Source organism: Cyprinodon variegatus, unplaced genomic scaffold (genome assembly GCF_000732505.1).
Source record: "Cyprinodon variegatus isolate N-32 unplaced genomic scaffold, C_variegatus-1.0 Scaffold712, whole genome shotgun sequence".
NCBI lineage: Eukaryota > Metazoa > Chordata > Actinopteri > Cyprinodontiformes > Cyprinodontidae > Cyprinodon > Cyprinodon variegatus.
In genome coordinates this window covers 111,690-128,072 of record NW_015151165.1, presented here as the reverse complement: position 1 = coordinate 128,072, position 16,383 = coordinate 111,690, and the positions used below count along the sequence as shown (strand labels likewise).

The 16,383-nt window shown below is 37.1% G+C and overlaps 1 protein-coding gene across 1 annotated transcript; it reads left to right on the top strand.

Moving 5' to 3' along the window:
- The first annotated feature begins 4,745 nt into the window (after window positions 1-4,745).
- On the top strand, window positions 4,746-14,506 carry LOC107097640 (von Willebrand factor A domain-containing protein 7-like). Its single transcript, XM_015394865.1, has 16 exons — window positions 4,746-4,856; window positions 6,278-6,481; window positions 6,573-6,845; window positions 6,928-7,021; window positions 7,157-7,291; window positions 9,479-9,665; window positions 9,749-9,924; window positions 9,997-10,109; window positions 10,205-10,321; window positions 10,845-11,051; window positions 11,126-11,258; window positions 11,418-11,567; window positions 11,888-11,980; window positions 12,058-12,320; window positions 12,411-12,704; window positions 12,962-14,506. Exons 2-16 carry the CDS (start codon window positions 6,299-6,301, stop codon window positions 13,349-13,351), a joined length of 2,808 nt encoding a protein of 935 aa, XP_015250351.1. The 5' UTR covers window positions 4,746-4,856; window positions 6,278-6,298; the 3' UTR covers window positions 13,352-14,506.
- The last annotated feature ends 1,877 nt before the right edge of the window (window positions 14,507-16,383 follow it).

Sequence of the window (16,383 nt, the reverse complement as noted above, 5' to 3'; positions counted from 1 at the left end):
TTGGGCCCTGCGTACGGCCCTGGTGCTACTTCTTAGTGGGTCTCAAGCTGCGCCGCCAGCTTCCAAGGTTACTGCGCCAAATATGCCAGCCTCCAAGGTTCCTGTGCGATAGTTGCAACCTTGGCCGTAAGAGAAAGTTCTGCCAGTAGGAAGAACTTTGCAGCTTTGCACCGTAAGAAAGTTGTAGCTCCTTACCCTTTCTTTGTGTTAATTAAAATAATAATTTATCAACAAGTTTATATCCATAGGCATTTCAACACTAAGCAATCGTTTGATTGCAGCGTTTGCCTCAAACTGGTGTGCAACAAAATATGAAGTTATGGGTTCCATCATTTTTGTCCAGTCTTATTTCATGAGTTTATTTTTTTAATGATTCTATTAAAGCATTGTCGAAAAGCAGTGCCTCTTTTTCATTTGTCCATTTTTATAGTTTTTTTTTATTTTTTTATTGCTTTTGCCAGTTGGGTTTTCTTGTGGTGGGTTTTCTTTCATTAAACAATTAGGTATCAACATTTTTTTCCATGTGTGTATAAATCATCTCTTGACTTCTGGGTGAACAGGTTATTAGCTGTTGATAGAAATTAGTTCATTGTTAGTCAGCATTCAGATTGTTTAACAGCATCATTCTTGGGTAATCCGGCTCTACCTGCTCCTACCGGCTCCAACTCTGCGGAAGGCTCCTTGGCTACTCTTCCCAGAAAAAATCTTAATATTAATTTTTTAAGAACAGCTGCAGTAAATAAGAGGGAAAATTCCCAAACATGCACTAAACTGTGCAGCAGTTCTCTCTCGGAAGCCAAAACACATGCTGAAGAGCTCCCTTGGGAGCCAAAACAGGAGTCAAAACACATGCTAAATTGCTCTCTACAGTGTTGAGGAAAGAATTGATGCCTACCGATGGCAGGTTAAAACAACCCCCGGAAAACAAAACCAGGGATCTTGAGGAATGATTTGACTTACTCTAAACACAGGCATTTTTCTAGCCTTGATTTATAGGTGTATTGGAGGATTTGCTTGAATTTTTGACAAGACCACCATCTCAAGTCTTCAAAAAAATGGGCATGCACAACCCTGTACCCGCTCCCGAGAGGGAACGCTTATTAAACGAGTGTTAATAATAATAATAATAATAATACATTTTATTTAACAGCGCCTTTCTTGACACTCAAGGTCACTTTACAAATAATACAAAAAAATAAATAAAAAGAGATGAAAATACAAAATACAGATACAGGAACATAAAAAAAAAAACAAAAAAAAAAACAATCATGGATAGGGAAAAGAGCAGTATATTCACAGATAAGCGAGCTGGAACAGATGGGTTTTGAGTCTGGCTTTGAATAAGGGGAGAGAGTCAATACTGCGGAGGTCGGGAGGAAGTGAGTTCCAGAGCTGGGGAGCAGAGCGGCCGAAGGCTCTGCTCCCCATGGTGACAAGTCGAGCTGGGGGTACAGTGAGGTGGATGGAGGAGGAGGATCTAAGGGAGCGGGAGGAGGTGGCAATGTGAAGTGTTAGAGCGTGCACAAGCCTATTTCTCTTCAAGGATGTGCGGGGACACAATAAGATTGTCGCTCGTATGGATCTCATCTCACTCATATGTATATATAAAAAAGTTTCCCTGCAAATAGGACTGGTACATTCAAAAAATCATGAGATGCTTGTATGTGTTTGTTTGCTGCAGTGGAAATTTGGACATGTTTGCGGGGTAAATAAGGATCTAACAATGCAAATTGCAAAAAAAAATAATAAACTTATCTTCCATGGAAAGTTACAATGTAGAGGCAGATAACTTTTACAAGCAATAATGTGAAATGATTTCTCCATATAGCATGCCAAACTTTACCTGTCGAGTAGAAACTTTGCAACCGAGGCATCAGTAGGAAGATCGACCTGTGCTTTCAGTGAACACCATCGCGTGAAAGAATCTCCCAAAAACACTCTGGTCTTGTTTCTCTCTTCTCAGGCCTTTCTCTTCTTCGTAGACACTTTTTCTTTTACAACCATTGGCCATTTTCAAAGAACTGCGGTGAGAAAGGTCAGCTTTAATGACTGTCTTACACCGTAGCTCAGCACATAAAAGTGCGCATGTGCAGAAAAAGACAGCTAACTGAGGACCAGAGCGTAGGACGGCCTTATATACACATATCACCAAAATGATTGACAATTAGGAGGACCACTTATTTAGATGATCCACCCGCAAAAAGAAAATCCTCCACTATACCTTTAAGGACAGCTTTGCAACAATAACAAAATCAAATGTTATGGACAATTTAATGACAAGCATTAGTGTTACAAATCAGTCAATATCTTCAAGTGCAATAAATGCTACAAAGAAAAGCAGGCAAATTCTGAGAGAACTCATTAAACCTCCAAGGGGGAGAAAAAATCAAATAATGAATCAAACCCAGCTCCACTAAAACATCAGTGAGAAGCGTGAATGAATACATTATCAAGAATTACCTCATAATATACCTAAGATCAGTGCTGAGATAAACCCTTCAACGTGAAAAATATCTTCAAGTGGAGCATGTATTCAGTATGTTTGGTGTCATTTGAAGCCCTATTAGAACAAGGCTTACGTAGCAGCATATCAACATGCTTGTGTTTGTTGGCAAACAATGTAAATGGAAAAACTTGTTCATTCGCACACAAAAATATATACTTAGTGACTGTACAGATTTAATCATATCATACTTCATACCAAAGTTTGCAAATAAGTAAGTCAAAGTTTTTCAGTTTTTGTTTTAATACAGTGCTGCAAAACCTGTTATTTAAAGCACATTTCTGGTGAGTGTAACCTTTGGGGGTTAGGTGGAGTCCGTGGAGAAGCATTCAAAAATATACAGCTCATTTTCCATGTGACAAAAAAATATATATATTTCAGAGAGTCCGGCTAACAATCTGATTATCCTGTAAATATCAAATATAAAGAAAAATATTGTAGTTGTATTATTCAATTCATGAAAGGTCTGTACATAATTTATATTACAACAATCCTATCTTCTTAAAATGTTCTATTTCAATAATAAAATGTACTTTCCCCCCTTCCTGTTGCACAAACTCTGTTCTGCTTTTTTATCATCATCTTGGAGGATAGCTCTTGCAAAGTTGAATGTGGAGGTAAAAGGTTCATTCTTTACAATTTATCGTTTTAGCTTACCTCACAGATAGAACCTCATGAATAGAATCTGTACAGTTTCTCCATTCCTGCCTTCTCAATGCAACTGCAATTCAAATATCACTGAAATTACTCAATAAGTTTACTCAATCTGATGCTATACTCTCATGCTGGATGTCATTCAACAACTTTATTAAGAGCTCTTTTCTAATCAGGATAACCTATTTATAACAACAGTAGGAAGACTTTTCTAACTTTTAGTTCCCCGTGTCCCTAAAGTTTGAAAAGAACAAAAACAACCGAACCAAGCTTGTTTTTTCAATGTCTTCAGTTATTTTCTCATCATGATTCTTATATTTTATGTTGTAGTGGGAAAAAAAGTATTCAACTATTCACCCTAGTTAAATAAATGGAGATCGATGGATTCCACTCAGTCGGCACATTTATTAATATCTTTGCAAAGAGAGAACAGTTCATCATACAGCACAGCATTCTGCCCTGTTCCGCATGACCAGTGTTCATTCCCCCTTACTTACAACAATGGAAAACTAGTCAGAGTCAAAACAAATTACAGACACTTTGGTTAATAGTAACATGTTATGAAAAACCTTGAGAAAGAATCTGGTTTGTTATTGGAAGAAGATATGTTTGGTCTACAAACACCATCCAGTGGAGAATTGTGTGGCCTTGAGAGAGAAACAGACTGAGTGAAAACCTTTATAGTGAGTAAATAGGATTAATTAATATAAAATAGAATAGAAATCTAAATTTTCTGACAACAGAGTGGAAATATAAAATCAATCTGAATCATGTTGCAATGTAAACCTTTATCTCATAAGAAACCAAAAGTGAAATTTCATTTGTCCTACCCATCCAGATATGGATCCTGCCCAGCAACTGTTGCAGATAATTATCTTACAATTCAAAAGATGAATCATAAAATTATCTTGAGACCTGTCAGCATTTCATTATGAACAACCGCCATGCATTGCGAAAGGAAAGTACTCATTCTTTACCCTATCAACAATCTATGGAAACTGCTAAAGCAGGAATTTAAAATATGCATGAAGTAAACCATGAAAAACAAACAAATGTAAAAAAAAAAAATTTAAGCCACCTTTACGGTAGTTTGTTTTCCTCCTTCTTAACAGAATATAAAACAAAGATAACCTTTGTATTTAAATAATTTGCATTCAGATTTTAAGTTAAACACTTGATGCCCATTTGATTATGAAAGGTAAATGAGACACAAAATTAGAAATCTGCATAACTGCATAATTACAATGAAAAGAGAAAAAAGGGCAGCATAACTCCACCTTTACCCTCAGCTTTAACAAGTAGATCCGGTTCAGTGTGAATCTTCCTTTAAGCAGACCTATATAAAGTGTTGACACAAAAAGCACTGTCACATCATCAAGGTGAGTAGCTTTTCCTTTAACTTAGCTGAAACACAGAAAATATAAAAGTTGCCTCTTCTGTAAAAGAACATTTCTAAATTACTACTAGATCTTTCTCAAAAGAGGCAAAAGAAAAAACAAATAAATTACTGAGTTATAAAGATTAACATTTGCAATGCTTGTTAAAGCTTTCACCAGCTAACAGAATATATAACAAAGTTCATTATCCACATGTTTTTTTCAACCTGACTTGAATTGTTTGGATTAATGTAGGTTCTTCAAGCTGTTTTGGAGATTGCTGGAACCAACTTAACGAGGAATAAAAGGTGTTCAGAATTCTGGTAAGAAAATAATCGTATATAACAAACTGTTGAAAATAAATGTCATAATAATTTATCGCAATATGGCATTTATGGCTTTATTAGTTGTATGTATTTGTATGTATTTTTCTTATAATAAAACAATATACAACTTCAAAGCAAAATGAGCAGATATGTTTGAATTAGATTTTTACAATAATGGGTAGATTTGACTGATCCCTTCTCAAATATATAAATGTATTCTGAATAATCTTTGGTGACAAGTTCCCTAGAAAAATTGCAAGAAAACACAAGCCATTTTAAAGCCATTATCAGCTACTGTATAACCCTTGGTAAACATTTCACAATTTTTCTTATCAGAAATAATGTATGTTTGTTGGACTCAGTTGCACAGCCCAATATCTGTTTAATCTAATTAAGATGTGGTTTTATTATATATATTTTTTAGTTAAAACAGCCAATTGTGTCCAAGTTTCACCTATCTATGAAGCAAAATTTGAAACATTTGGATTAGTCCTCCATATTGATATTCTATTCACTTTGTGCACTACACCAGGGCAGTCAACGAATCTTATCCTTAGATTTATCTTAACATTACCATGCTTAATATTTGGTTATGAGTTACCGATTCTTGGGTTTGAAACATTTTATAATGGTTTAAATGTTTATTTTGACCTATCTATGATGTTAATTAAAATATGATTGCTTAAACCTCTTAAACAAAGTACCAGGGCTTTTTTGGCATCTTCCTCTCAATTGATTTTGATATTAAACTTCTATGGGTTTAGTCTGAGGGGGAGCTAGGGCAGAAGACACTTCCTTTATGTACCAGTTAATCTTTTGCAAGGCAGCCAAACTGATAAAAGGTTTTCCAAGGAAACCTAACCAATCGCATCACCTCATTGATTCATGAAATTTATTCATCCTGTTTGATCATATAGAGCTACTGAAAAGTCACTTACATTGTTATTCACTTTGCAGCAGTTCTTCTTAGTGCAAGCATGTAGCAACACTAGAGAGTGAGGCAATGGCAAAGTGTATTTTGCCAGCACTTGTACTTTGAGACAATTGGGTGTTTTAACAGGGTAACAATTGCAACCACACATAAAAGTAACTTTGAAAGTTAAACTTTTCCAAATTAAGCTTTTGGAACGTTCTGGTGAAGATTCACTGTCATCTGACCCTTTGTAGTTTAAAATCTACAAGTAATTAAAATTTGCTCCAAATTAATTTTGGGCCAAAAATGTCTTTCAACAGAAATGTTCAGTTGCTGAACTTTTTAATTGTATAATGGATCTCCTCTGGAGAACATCTGTGGTAATTAAATATTGAGTCAAGTAGAAATTATTTAAACTTTTCAAATAGAATTATTTGCAATATCTGTGTCACATACATAACTGAGTGTTTAAAAAAGTAAATAATGAAAATTATCTTAATTACAGGTGTTGGCAAAAGTTGGAGCTATGATGCGCTTGTGGTTGGGTGTGTTTTGTTTCCTCTTCCTACACATTGGAGCTCATGCTTTTGCAATATTGCCAGGAGACTCTTTAAACCACCAGGAAATTACAGAACAAGCAATTCTGAATGCAACTGTGCAGACATGCCGTGCTCTGGCAGTGGCCGAAGGAGTCAACTTCAATTTTCCAGTAGGAATTTACAGCCTTTATATTATTCTCTCTAAACAATGATTGTATCTCTTTATAATTCTGCTTTCATTTTGCAAATGTACCCAAATAGGCTCAGCCTTATACTGCAGAAAATGTGGCTGCTGCTTGTGGTGCCTCACAGTCATTGAAGACTTTCAGCCAAGCCATAAAGTCTATCACACTGAGGAACATCCGAGTGGACATCCGATATTTCTTCAATTCAAGTTATCACGTTGATGAGGAGATGTTTGTTCAAGGAAAGGGAATCATCACAGAGGGAATTGCTGCTGTCAAAGCCAGCAACAGGATGGAGAATTATGAGACTGCTCGGCAAATACTGGGAGAGATTATGCATCCTTTGCAAGTAAGTAACATCCCTTGCTTTTTTAAAAGAGTAAACTTATTTTATAGATTGAATGGTAACTCTTCTTCTCTTATCAATGAAGGACTTCTACAGTCACAGTAACTGGGTGGAGATGGGAAAAACAGTCCCTAACTCTAATCTGATCAGAGCAGAAAGCAGCATTGGTAACATAGCAGGTAAAGAGATGCTATGAACTGATGGCTGAGTTTTCAATTAGAATGTCTGATAACACTGATGAAGAATGCAGTTTGAATGATGTTGGAACAGAAGGTTTAAAATGGAAAGTAAAACATTTGTTTACCCATTATCAGATATAAACAGAGCCACGTGTCGTAACTGTGATGGAGACGACTGCACCAACAATATTCTGGAGGACATCCTAGAGGGAGAGATCCTGACCTCTGGATACTCAGGGCTTGTACCCTTTGTTTCAACCAAACCACCTGGTAAATTCTGATGTATTTGTATTTATAAATATCATTAATGTTGTTGGTTGACAAGTAAAATCTAGTTTGTAATCCCTTGAAGACTTGTGTTGCAAAGATAGATCCTTTCCTCTATTAACAAAAAACAAAAAATTGTTTTCCTATAATTATGGTGTAATATTTTTTTTAATAATTTTGTCATGAGGCATTATTAGAAGAACAGTTTTTGAGCAAAATGAACAATTAAAGAAATGTTCAATTTATAATCATCAACAGTAATTATTTTGTTTATATTTTTTAACCTAAATGTCTTTCCCATGCTTTTCCCACCACCTTAAAGTGAAGTGTTAAGATTTCTGAAGCAAGATTACTCTGAAATGTTTTACTTTGGAAGAGTTAGATTTTAAGGCAGAAATTCACTGTGTAACATGGGTTTATACAGAAAACTAAGCCAAAACAAGGCTTTGTTTTTGATCCACTCTACCAAGCCTCGAACTCAACGCCATTTCTGACATTTTGACTTGAAAAAGCTTCCTGTATAGAAAGATAAACATCTTCAAATTTGGAAACAAAGTCCAGTGGACTGTTTTTTTTTTTTTTTTTTACCTTTTTTGGAATGTTTTGGACTGCAATCACAAAGTTCAGTTCACATTAAAAATTAAATGTCAATCATTTTCAAGCTCAGTCAAAATTAATTTCAAATCAGTACACAAATTAGACAATGTTAGATCCAACTGTAAAAGATTATGTTCAAGTAAAATGATCAGTTGATGTAGCCAGAAAGGGGCATATTCCAACACTGATGCTGTGCTCTGTCCTGTTTTCTTATGTTTAATAATTCCCTTTTTTAAGCAGTAGTACTGTCTTTGGAGAGAGAAAACTAAAAACAGCAGAGACAGGACTCCCAGTTCAGTCCATCACATTACAGTCATCAAAGTAACTTTTGGTATTGTATTGTGCATTTAAAATTCATGCTTTCAAAACAACTAAATTAAATTAAAAACACCATGAGGAAAAACTGGATCACTCACTTAAGATTTATATTAATCCTTCAAATTAGTGTTGAAATGTTTTATAAAGTTAGAGCTGGAAATAAACTTTGAGATGTTCAATTTTTTTCATCCAACTTAATTGTTTGCAGTTAATTAGTTATATCTTTTCTAAATTTTTTGCTTCAGGGACTCATGAGATTAGATAGCATTGGGAAGGTCAGGTCAAGGATCAATAATTTATTTGAGATACATACAATTTCATAAAAAGAAATGCTTAAACGTTTAAAATTCTGTAACGACTATACATAACCCTCAAAATAACAATTTCTGTAAAACCTTCAGTATCAGTGTAGTTGATTAAATCTTTAAAACAAAGGTTTTCAACTGTTTAAATGATTTTAGATGAGAAATAAAGTGTTAATTAAGTCTTGAAATAAATTAATTTTCAGGATCACATTTATGTGTAATGAAGAGCTTTTTGAAAGGATCCTGCTGACTTTGAAGCGTTGCTTATTTTTCTCAATTTGGTTTTTGTTTTGTTTCTATTTTTCTGCCTGTCTGGAGTGATTTATTGAACAGAACCTGGAGGAAGTATTTTCATTTTGGTATCTTCAGTTCTTAAGCTAATTAAGTTCAGAAATGACAAGTTTCTGAAATATGAGTTCAGCTGACGTTCTGAGCATACTCAAAGAATCCAGTTTTGCAATAGTAATTAGTTGTGTTGTTTGCCCTCAGGTCACTTTCTGTCCTGTCATGGCTGTTCCTTTAGCCGGTTTTGCTGCTTCAGTATGTGATTATAATTAGATTTATTTTTCATTCTGTTTTCTCAGTCTGACACACTCTCAGAGTATGCAGTGTTAATATAATCTGACACACATGCTTCTTCTGAGAGGAAGTAGCATTAATGTTTTAGAGTCCCAAATACTTTCAGACAGAGAATCGATAAAGAACCCCAAAGATTGGGGTTATATGAAGAAGGCCCTTTGACTACAAACAATTCACTGTCATCACCAAAAATAAAATGTCACAATGGAAACATGCACTAAAGAGTTTGAACAAATTTGAGCAGGGTTTGGTTACTGTTAGATACAATAGATATATAAATTTCAGATATGGCACCCTTTAATAATATCTAGGTAAGCATATTAATTATAATTTTTCAAAAGGGGACCTAGCTGTGAGAAATTACTCACCAGTTCTCCCTTTTTCATCAAAGGGAAATGCAGTCATGGAGGGTTCCATGATCAGACTAGTAAACAAGAGCCAAAGGGAGGGATAAACAAAGATACCCTCACTTCTGAGCATGGACATCTCCACATACAAGCGGCAAATGTGGCGATTGCTGCAACCAGTGAGCTTCTGGAGGACATTCGACTGGCAGCAGGAGAAATATCTTTCCTAAAGTAAGTTGTTTAATTATGGACCAATGTTTTATTATTGTTGTTGGTTTTTGTCTTATTTTTGTCCAACTATTTGTTTACCTCAGGATGGTGGGAATCGCAAGGGGATCAAGCAGAGCTCTTTGTTTTGTCACTGACACCTCGAAGAGCATGAGTGATGACATTGCAGTGGTGAAGACCGTCACCTCCAGCATCATTGAAAGATATAAGGGAACAGAGAATGAACCATCACTTTACATCCTCGTACCTTTCAGCGATCCAGGTAAGGCTGAAGAATTTAGCAAGCTTTTCAAACTGTAAATGCAATTTCTGATTTCTTGTTTTGCTTGTGAAGGATTTGGGCCCCTGATTCGAACATCAGATGCAAACCTTTTCAAAAATATTGTTGATAGTTTAACAACTACTGGTGGAGGAGATAAGGAGGAAATGAGTCTCTCTGGGCTACAGGTAATGCTGTCTGTGTTCAAATGTTTTTAACCCTGCTGACAAAAAAATGGATTGAATTAAAATGATCTTTATTTTATGCATGTTTTGTCTTACAGCTGGCATTAACTTCTGCTCCGTTCAGCTCCGAGATCTATCTCTTCACGGATGCACCAGCTAAAGATCAACAACTGAAGAACACAGTGATCGCCCTTATTGAGCGGACCCAGACAGTGGTATCTGTTTGCATAATAATATTGAATGTTGTTATATTGCCTTGTAAAGAGATCGTAAAGATTCGAGATCATCATTTGTTTTGTTTTTTTTTTCCATTTTTTCATATGAAACACAAAAACTGATTTAATCTTTTCTTGTAATCGTCCTCTTCACTTTGATACAGCTAAGTAAATTAATTTTAGGCTCCTCAAATAGTGGACTTGTGTTTTGTAAAAATATTGAAAGGTTTTTAGATTGGAGCAAAGAGCAAGGAGCATCTTGAAGACAAAGGAATGGTCCAGACAATCAGGAAAAAAGTAGTTAAAATCACAATCGCCTATGCCAATTTGAATAGACAATCTCCTATTCGAGCACATGGTGAAGCGAGATAGGTGAAATTTCACCATATTTTTGACACAAATTGTTTGTGAGAGAGAGGTGAAATTTTGAGCGACCAATGACAAGCATTGTAATTGGCATTAGCAATGATTAATTAAGCTGATTATCTTTGCTTTGGTTGAAATATTTGTTTTCTTGTTACAGGTCAACTTTATGGTTACAGACACAGTAGAGACTAATCGTCGCAAGAGGAGAAGCGTCAAGCAATCACAGACAAGAGCGATCAATGAGCCTGAAGCTCAGCTGTACAGAGACCTGGCTCATGCATCAGGAGGTCAGGCCATTGAAGTGACGAAGGCTCAACTTCCTGTTGCAGCAGCAATCATTGCCCAGTCTGCCAGCTCCTCTGTGGTAATGTCTGCACAAGTCAACATGGTTCTTTGTAAAATATGTCTCTAGACTAAGCTGCTACTGTGATCTCTCAGGTGACCCTGCTACAGGCATCCAGGAGCCCAGGACAGACGGATAGTTTTACCTTTATAGTTGATCAAACTGTTACAAACCTGAGAGTTTACATTACCGGCAAGTCCGTCACTTTCACACTCACAAGCCCAACAGGTAAAACTACCTTTAAAAAAAAATTACAGAGTCAAAAAAACAAAACAGATCTTCTGCTTTCTCTGCAAAGTTCTTTTAAAGGCTACACAATTAATAGTATCTTAGCAACCGATGTTTCAATATTTACTCAAGTATGCCCATTGTTGTCCATACTTCCAGGTGCATCTCAGCAAAGCACAGACACATCAGGCTCACTCATCACTAATCAGGAGACTGTGGGGAACTTCATAACGGCACAGTTACAAAAGCAAGTTGGAGAATGGAGAATACAAATGGTGTCCACTAACCCCTACACCCTAAGAGTTATTGGTGAGAGACTTAAAAATTGTATCTATTTCTTAAAGGAAAGCGCAAATCAACTGTACACATGAATGTGGTATAGTGATGTTTCTTCATTTGTATGGCTTAACCCAGACCCTTACCTTAACCCTAACCAAATACAGAATAAAACTATTTGAAATATCAAATAAGTTAAACCTTTCATTTGAGATTTTTATAGCTGCAATTCCCTATTTTAAAGTTAAACTGCTCTTTCTATAAGTGGTGATCCATATAGGAACAACCTGGTAGAGGTGGCCACGGTGTTGGCCAATAATATGACTGATATTGAGAATTTTATGTGTTTGCAGGCCAGAGCTCTGTTGACGTCTTGTTTGACTTCGTTGTGCCATCTGTGGGTCCTTTTGGTGGATTTGATACTCTAGACACACGTCCCAGAGCAGGTAAAACCACCTCTAGGTATTGAATGTTTTAATCATCACTAAATTAGCATTAATGTACCTTTTTTGTTCTTCTAAAGGTGTCACGGGCAGGTTGCTGGTGTCTATAGCAGGAAGTGACTCTGCTACTGTGAATGAAGTTGCTCTGGTGGAATCATCAGCTGGATCGGAGGAGATTACAGGAGCTGTTGCTTCACAGGGGAACGGAGATTATTTAGTCCAGTTCGATGTGATGCCAGAAGTGGAGTTTTCAGTTCGGGTAAAGGGAAGAGTTCAGGGTTCTTCAAATGACTTTCAAAGACAGTCATCCACTAACTTCAGAGCTTCCAATCTGACTCTTACTGTGAGTAAAAGTTTGTTATGAACACAGTGACCGAAAGTGAGAAGTAATAAAAAAATTAACTTTAAATTTTCTGCTTTTCTTTGTATTCAGGCTGATTCAGAAAACACCTTGATACCAGGGACACCGGTCTCTGTGCCCTTCACTGTATCATGGACCGGATCAGATGGAAACGTAACCATCCGAGCCTCCAACAATAAAGGCTTTGACTTAACGTCTCCAAGCATGTTATTCTTGGAAGGTGGGAACAGCACTAATGGCACAGTGACCCTGTCAGCTCCCACAAACACCCCGTCAGGTTCTGATGTCATCCTGACCATCGAGGCAGAAACTCCGGATGGAACTGATTCCAACTACATCGTGCTGCGCTTTTCTATATTAAACCCGGTAAGAATACAACACTTTCACTTACGTCAAAGTTTACCTTAAAATGTCAGTTACAAGCTTTCCCAAAAAAGATAATAAAGATTGATTTATTTTAAATAATGAAATTAATTTGCCTAAATATTTTTAAATTGAATTGAATTGAATTAACAAAACAACAATTAACCATCTATACTTTTCATGTACAGACTTAGTTAATCCTGTTTGTAAAAATTGTCCTAAATTATAAAACACTCAACCAACCTCTAATTACCCCACAGAATGGTGATTTTTCCCATCCAGATTGTGAGCTGCTCAACCTGCAGTCCAACTGCCCTGAAAACTGCAGCACATCAACATGGAAGCTTGATGTCCGGGTGACTGATGGAGATAACGGGGCGGGCGTTGACCGTGTCAGCCTCATCCAGGGCAATGGTACCTACAACACCAGCCTGGAAGCTGGAACTGGGAACATAACACTTGTGTCCTACACTGCATCCTGCTGTGCGCCTGAAATGGAGCTGTTGGTTATAGACCGAGTGGGCAACGTTGGCTCGTGTCTCTTCAGCGCCCGAGACTCTGTGTCCATTAGTGTCTCTCAGTCCCTCTCTCTGTGCCTCAGCATAGTGGCTTTAGGATACCTTTTACTGAATGAAGTTAATACTGAATAACGTATGAGAGGTGCAATAGTTTGTTTTTTAATATTATTTTTTAGCTTTGAATTATTTTGCATTCTTTTTGTAATATAATTATATGTGACTGTAATGTAAATATTTTGCTCAGTAATGAAGGGTTAAAGGTAAAACACTGGTCCCTGAAGCAATAAGGGATCCGTGCTGAAGCCCAAGAGTTATGCTTGGTCTATCTAACCTTGAGGGGGCACTAGAGGGGACTCCACAAATGCAAATGCAAAATTTAACATCAGTTATTTTTTCTGTTCGAGGCTGATCTTTTGCTAGAGTCTTAAAGAGTTGAATGAGAGTAGATAAATCAATCTGAAGAAAGAAGCAAATTTATAATATTCAGATTAAGCTTGATCACATACCGTTTGGCCCCAAACTATTCATACCCTGCACAGATTTTGTATTATATTTTATAAACCTTGATGAAATAAAAAAAATATAAAATCATCTGTGGAGGTAAATTAATATCTGGTGGCAGGGCTGCCAACTTTTCACCAAACCTTGGAGTGAGATTTTGAAAGAATTTGAACAGGCAACCCTTGTTAGGGGACATAATGTGGGATTTTTACACATTTTTCACACAATATACATTGTTTTCTTTATTCTAGTGATTTTTGGATAATGGAAGTAAAGAAGTATGGGTCCTACTAAAATACTTACATCTTAAATATACTGTAAACTAAGAATTTCACAACTGTGTTTATTAGTTATTGTATGCAGTTCAAGTAAACTAAACAATGGGGAATTAATAAGATTCCTGACACTAATGCAGGAACCAGTGCAATCGAATCACATGCAAACTATACTGTGAATGAATATTTGGTAATAGGCAACGGATTAAAAAGCTTAATTCTTATCCTCTTAGATTTTTTTTTAAATGAACAAAACAGCTAAACAATTCAGACCCTCTATGAGGCTCTATAAAAACTAACCATGACACAAGATAGCATTTCTGTGGATGTTTAATTTTGGTATATGTGATAAAAATTCAGTTTTTAAATATATTCAGTGAACCAAAATAAAGATAAATGAATAATGTAATTAATAATAAAATGAGAACCTCCCTGTTGGCTTCCCTCTGAATCCAGGATAACTGAGTTGTTCTGCACATCCTCTCTGTATGTGGTTGGTCTTTTCTTGGGTGGCTGATCTTTTGAAAAATAAAATACAATTGTTCTGTATGTGAGGCATATCTGAAAGCTTTAACTATTCAGAGATTTGTGTTGGTCTAATTAGTCCTAAAACCCAACGGAAGATTTTTCAGCTAGACTGAGCAATTATTATTTAACTTGTGAGCAAAACAGATACTCAAACTTGGACTAAATCAGGTGGGTAAACTAGAACAAACAAGTACAAGATGTAGAGAACAAAACCATTTGATGTGATCCTACGCTTGATAATAATTTAAGCTAGCTGCTGTATATTTCATTCATTAAATTCAGTAAATACTTAAGTGCTAGATTGTTTAAATTCTTCATTAATTTATTAAGTGAATAATCTCAGTCCAGATAAGATAAGATAAAATGCAAATAATATACCTCATAATACATTCTCAGAAATCCTGGTCTTTTTCCAATATCTATTGCAGATCCTTCAGTTCGCTGTTGTCAACACAGTGAATACTGTAGGTGCAAAAAGATGGACTGGATATAAGCCTAGCATGTCCTTGTGTGGTAGCACTATGGTTGCGTTTAAAACGTGGAATAGATTTTTGTCAGCATGGTATTTTTACATACACTGCTCAAAAAAATTAAAGGAACACTTTGAAAACATATCAGATTTCAATGGAGGGAAAAATCATGCTGTTTATACTGATATGGAGTGGGTGATGTATTAGGAACAAAAGGATGCCACATCATTTGATGGAAATGAAAATGATCAACCTACAGAGGGCTGAATTCAAAGACACCCCTAAAAGTTACAGTGAAAAAATTATGCAGCACGTTAGTCCATTTTGCTGAAATTTCATTGCAGAAACTCAAAATGGTATTCAGTAAATTGTATGGCCCCCATGTGCGTGTATGCATGCCTGAGAACGTCGGGGCATGCTCCTAATGAGACGATGGATGGCGTCCTGGGCTACCTCCTCCCAGATCTGGACCAGGGCATCACTGAGCTCCTGGACAGTCTGAGGTGCAACCTGGCGGTGTTGGATGGATCGAACCATACTGTCCCAGAGGTATTCTATTGGATTTAGGTCAGGAGAGCGTGGGGGTCAATCAATGGTATTAATTCCTTCATCCTCCAGGAACTGCCTGCATACTCTCGCCACATGAGGCCAGGCATTGTCGTGAACCAGGAGGAACCCAGGACCCACTGCACCAGCATAGGGTCTGACAATAGGTGCAAGGATTTCAGCCCGATACCTAATGGCAGTCAGGCTGCTGTTGTCTAGCCTGTATAGGTCTGTGCATCCCTCCATGTATATGCCTAACCAGACCATCAATGACCCACCACCAAACCGGTCATGTAGAATGATGTTACAGGCAGCATGACATTCTCCATGGCTTCTCCAGACCCTTTCATGTCTGTCACGTGTGCTCAAGGTGAACCTGCTCTCATCTGTTAAAAGCACAGGGCTGCCAGTTGCGACTTAACAATTCCGGTGTTCTATGGCAAATGCCAATCAAGCTCCACGGTGCCGGGCAGTGAGCACAGGGCCCACTAGAGGACGTTGGGCCCTCAAACCACCCTCGTTAAGTCTGTTTCTGTCAGAGAGATTCACACCAGTGGCCCACTGGAGGTCATTTTGTAGGGCTCTGGCAGTGCTCCTCCTGCTCCTCCTTGCACAAAGGAGCAGATACCGGTCCTGCTGATGGGTTGTAGACCTTCTACTGCCCTGTCCAGCTCTGGTGGAGTAACTGCCTGTCTCCTGGAATCTCCTCCATGCTCTTAATATTGTGCTGGGAGACTCAACAAACCAATGGCACATATTGATGTGCCATCTTGGAGGAGTTGGACTGCCTGTGCAACCTCTGTGGGGTCCAGGTAGCGCCTCATGCTAACAGTAGTGACAGTGA

What these genes read in the sequence shown, in the direction of transcription:
- LOC107097640 (XM_015394865.1), top strand. Translation starts at nt 6,299, where the DNA reads ATGATGCGCTTGTGGTTGGGTGTGTTTTGTTTCCTCTTCCTACACATT. An exon ending in TGAGTCTCTCTGGGCTACAG is followed by an intron (nt 10,110 to 10,204) that starts GTAATGCTGTCT and finishes TTTGTCTTACAG; the next exon opens with CTGGCATTAACTTCTGCTCC. An exon ending in TTGAGCGGACCCAGACAGTG is followed by an intron (nt 10,322 to 10,844) that starts GTATCTGTTTGC and finishes TTCTTGTTACAG; the next exon opens with GTCAACTTTATGGTTACAGA.